At 41.4% G+C, this 3,088-nt stretch overlaps 1 protein-coding gene across 1 annotated transcript; it reads right to left on the bottom strand.

Annotated features, from left to right (window-relative positions):
- Positions 1 to 276: 276 nt before the first annotated feature.
- RBP7 (retinol binding protein 7, cellular) lies at positions 277 to 2,197 on the bottom strand. The gene is made up of 4 exons (XM_009872377.1): positions 2,064 to 2,197; positions 1,161 to 1,339; positions 807 to 908; positions 277 to 496 (listed from the first exon to the last, which is right to left on the bottom strand). Exons 1-4 carry the CDS (start codon positions 2,134 to 2,136, stop codon positions 446 to 448), a joined length of 405 nt encoding a protein of 134 aa, XP_009870679.1. The 5' UTR covers positions 2,137 to 2,197; the 3' UTR covers positions 277 to 445.
- Positions 2,198 to 3,088: the final 891 nt, after the last annotated feature.

Genomic DNA, 3,088 nt, shown 5'->3' with positions numbered 1-3,088 from the left:
CTGCATGAAGAGAAGCATTTTGAATAATAAGTCTGTATCCTTTTTAGTCTATTTCCTTTATCTTCACTTTTCTACTATGATTTCCCCTCTATTTAGACATTGGCATGCCCCTTTAGAGTAGGCAGTTTTTCTTGTTTTGATTTACACTGTTAATTAACTGGAGACCCAAGCCTGTCACTTATGTTTTAGGTTGTGGCATTTTTATTTCCTTCCAAAAACACATCCAGAAATCAGGTACATAAGATTAGTTTGGGGGCATTTATTAGCAAAAATCGTATCTTTAACACTGGCAACAGAAGATTTATTTCCTGAGCCAGAAACGTCAGACTCTTTAGGTTAATAGGTACAAGGAATCCATTCTTGTCCGTAGAGCTGTCACTGGGCAGGAGGATGCCCAGTCTCCTGCACACGGCTGCCTCTCCATGTGGGAACCAGTACGCGTAATTCAAGCTCTCTTGAAGACCTGTCTACACACCTGATTCTCACAACGAAGCTCCTACAAAGACACAAAAACCCAAAGAAGAGTAATCAAAAGAACCGCTTTTGAAAGTGAAGATAGATCCTTTGTTGGGACTACCAACCACCGCGCAGCAGCCCCGCTAACTGGTTATGCTTAACGTTCTGAATTCGGCTATACAAGACAGCGAAACAATGAAGTTGTTCCAGCTAAATCAAAACCAAAGCATCATATACCAACCACCACAAGTACGACACAACTAGAAGAAGGCTTGTGCACACCAGGATGACAATATAGATCTTATTTTTGGCATATAGAGACAAAATTGGCAGAAATCTGGAGTAAATACCAGGTGGAGGTCATCTCCTTCAAGCCAGTGAGTCCAGCCCCTGTTCTTCTTCTCACCAGTCTGGACACAGACAAGTCTGTCATTTTCCCAGGTAACTAGGCTCTGTGGAAGAGGAAACAAAAAGGTATTTCTCTGTGTCTCAGTTCTGCAGTATACTTGTAGACAAAGTCCTTTTTTTCCTAGATAAAAGGAAACCTAAATACTACTCCGGAGGAAAAGTGAAACTCATGCAACTCAGACTCCTACCTCAGCATTGAGTTACAAATAATATTCTTGAAACAATTTCAGCTCAAGTAGTTGGATTGATTATGGCATCTTAATTTTATCCTCTTGATTCGATATACTCCATCTTACCTTGCATTTTCTGTTATCCAGGCCTTTATTATCCTCTTCAAACTCCTCTCCAACTTTGAATTGAAGCAAGTAATCTCTGAACGTGCTAGTGGTATGGATATAAAATGAATCACCGTCTTGTTTGATCACTTTCTGAGGCTTCAGCATTTTTGCTATCTTGCGTGTTGCAAAGTCAATACCTTGGACAGGAGGCAAAACAGCCAGAGTTGTGTTTCTCACCAGCCATTCTGACAGCCAGGACTTACCTTTATTACTACTAGAAGCATTTACTGCTATAAAAAGTTTAGTTGATTGTGGTTTTTTTTGTTTGCTTGTTTATTTAAAGCTGTGTGTTACACAGATCAAGTCATGTTCTTGGACATTTCAGTCTTTGGAAACCAATTCAGTGAACTGTTGCACAATTCCTGTGCAAGGTTTCTAGGACTCCTTTTAGGAGTTGGGGAGAATTGGTTTCCCCCACACAGACACCCCAAGCTTGTTCTCAGACTTACTCCCTGCTTAGCTAGAGGGAATAGTTAATGCCTGTTCTCATCCTTTGTCAGAGGAAAGGCATTCTGTCAGAAAATTTATTTTATTCTAGTTGTGTATATAATAACCGTTAAGGGCCACTGCTGGGCACAAGTTGAAAAGGCAGAAGGGGTGGGAGAGACAGGGAGGAGAGAAGGCAGCACACAGTTGCCTGTTGCCGCAGTCTGTAAGGAGCTCTGTACAAGAAAGCTGATAAAGCACTGAGAACTTTTTTAGTTCTCCATTAAAGCACTGTTAATCTCTCTCTCCAAAAGATCGGAGCAAGGCAGGAGGTTAGCTTCAAGCACTCCAGAAAAGGGACATTTAGAAAGACTTATGAACAGATTGCCATGATGAGAGAAGTATTTTGTAAGCCGTTTAAAGATTTTCACCTACCTAAGGCCACCATATAACCTTCAAAGTTGTCATTACTGATAAGGTTCCAGGTCCCACTGAAATCCGCAGGCATTGCCAGACTGTGGAAGGATGACACAGCCAACCTCTGACAGAAAACCAAAATGAAGAAATAGTTCTCCAACCAGGCCTTAAATAAAAGAGCCTGTGGGTGGGATTACATCCCAGAGCCTGCTACTAGAGGAGACTGCTGAGCCAATAGGTGAGAGGGTGTTTGTAGATCAGCTTCATCTGCCTTGGAGGGAAAAGTTCACAGTTTCTGAAATCTTTGTGTGGAGCAAATGTTAATAGCCCAAGAGTTGCAATGCAAATTAAAAACTGGTTTAAAATGCTCGTGTCCATCCTGTACGCTTTAAAGGGAATCATGGAGAGATTCTGGCATTACTAAGATTCTCTGCATGTCTATTAGATCTGTGACTTTGTGACCCGAAGTGTACGTACTTGTTGAAAAGGTGATCTACTCGCTGTAAATACGTGCTGTGTTTGAACGGACAGCATTTGACTTAAACTGTGGCTGGTAGTGCCTGTGACACAATAACAGAGAGAAATATTCTATCTTGCTGGTTTATGTCTGGAGTGTAGAGTAGGCAGCATTGTTGTCCAGTGCTTATAACAGAAAAGCAAAAGACTAATCTCGTTTCTATGCATTATTCTCTGCTATTCTCACCCATTTGTGTTCTGGTTTCTTTACTGCTCTTAGTTATATCCTAGTTAAATGAACATATGTATATGAAATTCTTATTTTCTCAGATGCCTTAACAGTCAGAAAGTTTGTGTAAGTAAGTTAGACAGGAGGCAGCAGATCCAGAGGCCTGAGCTCTGTTCCCAGTTCTGCAGCCCTGTATCCACCAGTTTTTCTAGGTAGGAAGGAGGACAAATACCTGAAAAACCCAAAATGGATGGGCAAGGGAAACCGCAGCTGTGTTGCTGCCATAATGAAAAGGGAACGTGGTGTTCTCAATCTTGAATGAGGAAACTCACCTAGGGCTACTACATTTACCTATTCG

The sequence above is a fragment of the Apaloderma vittatum genome, unplaced genomic scaffold (assembly GCF_000703405.1).
Source record: "Apaloderma vittatum isolate BGI_N311 unplaced genomic scaffold, ASM70340v1 scaffold45116, whole genome shotgun sequence".
Classification (NCBI taxonomy): Eukaryota; Metazoa; Chordata; class Aves; order Trogoniformes; family Trogonidae; genus Apaloderma; species Apaloderma vittatum.
This window is presented reverse-complemented; position numbering and strand designations above follow the sequence as displayed.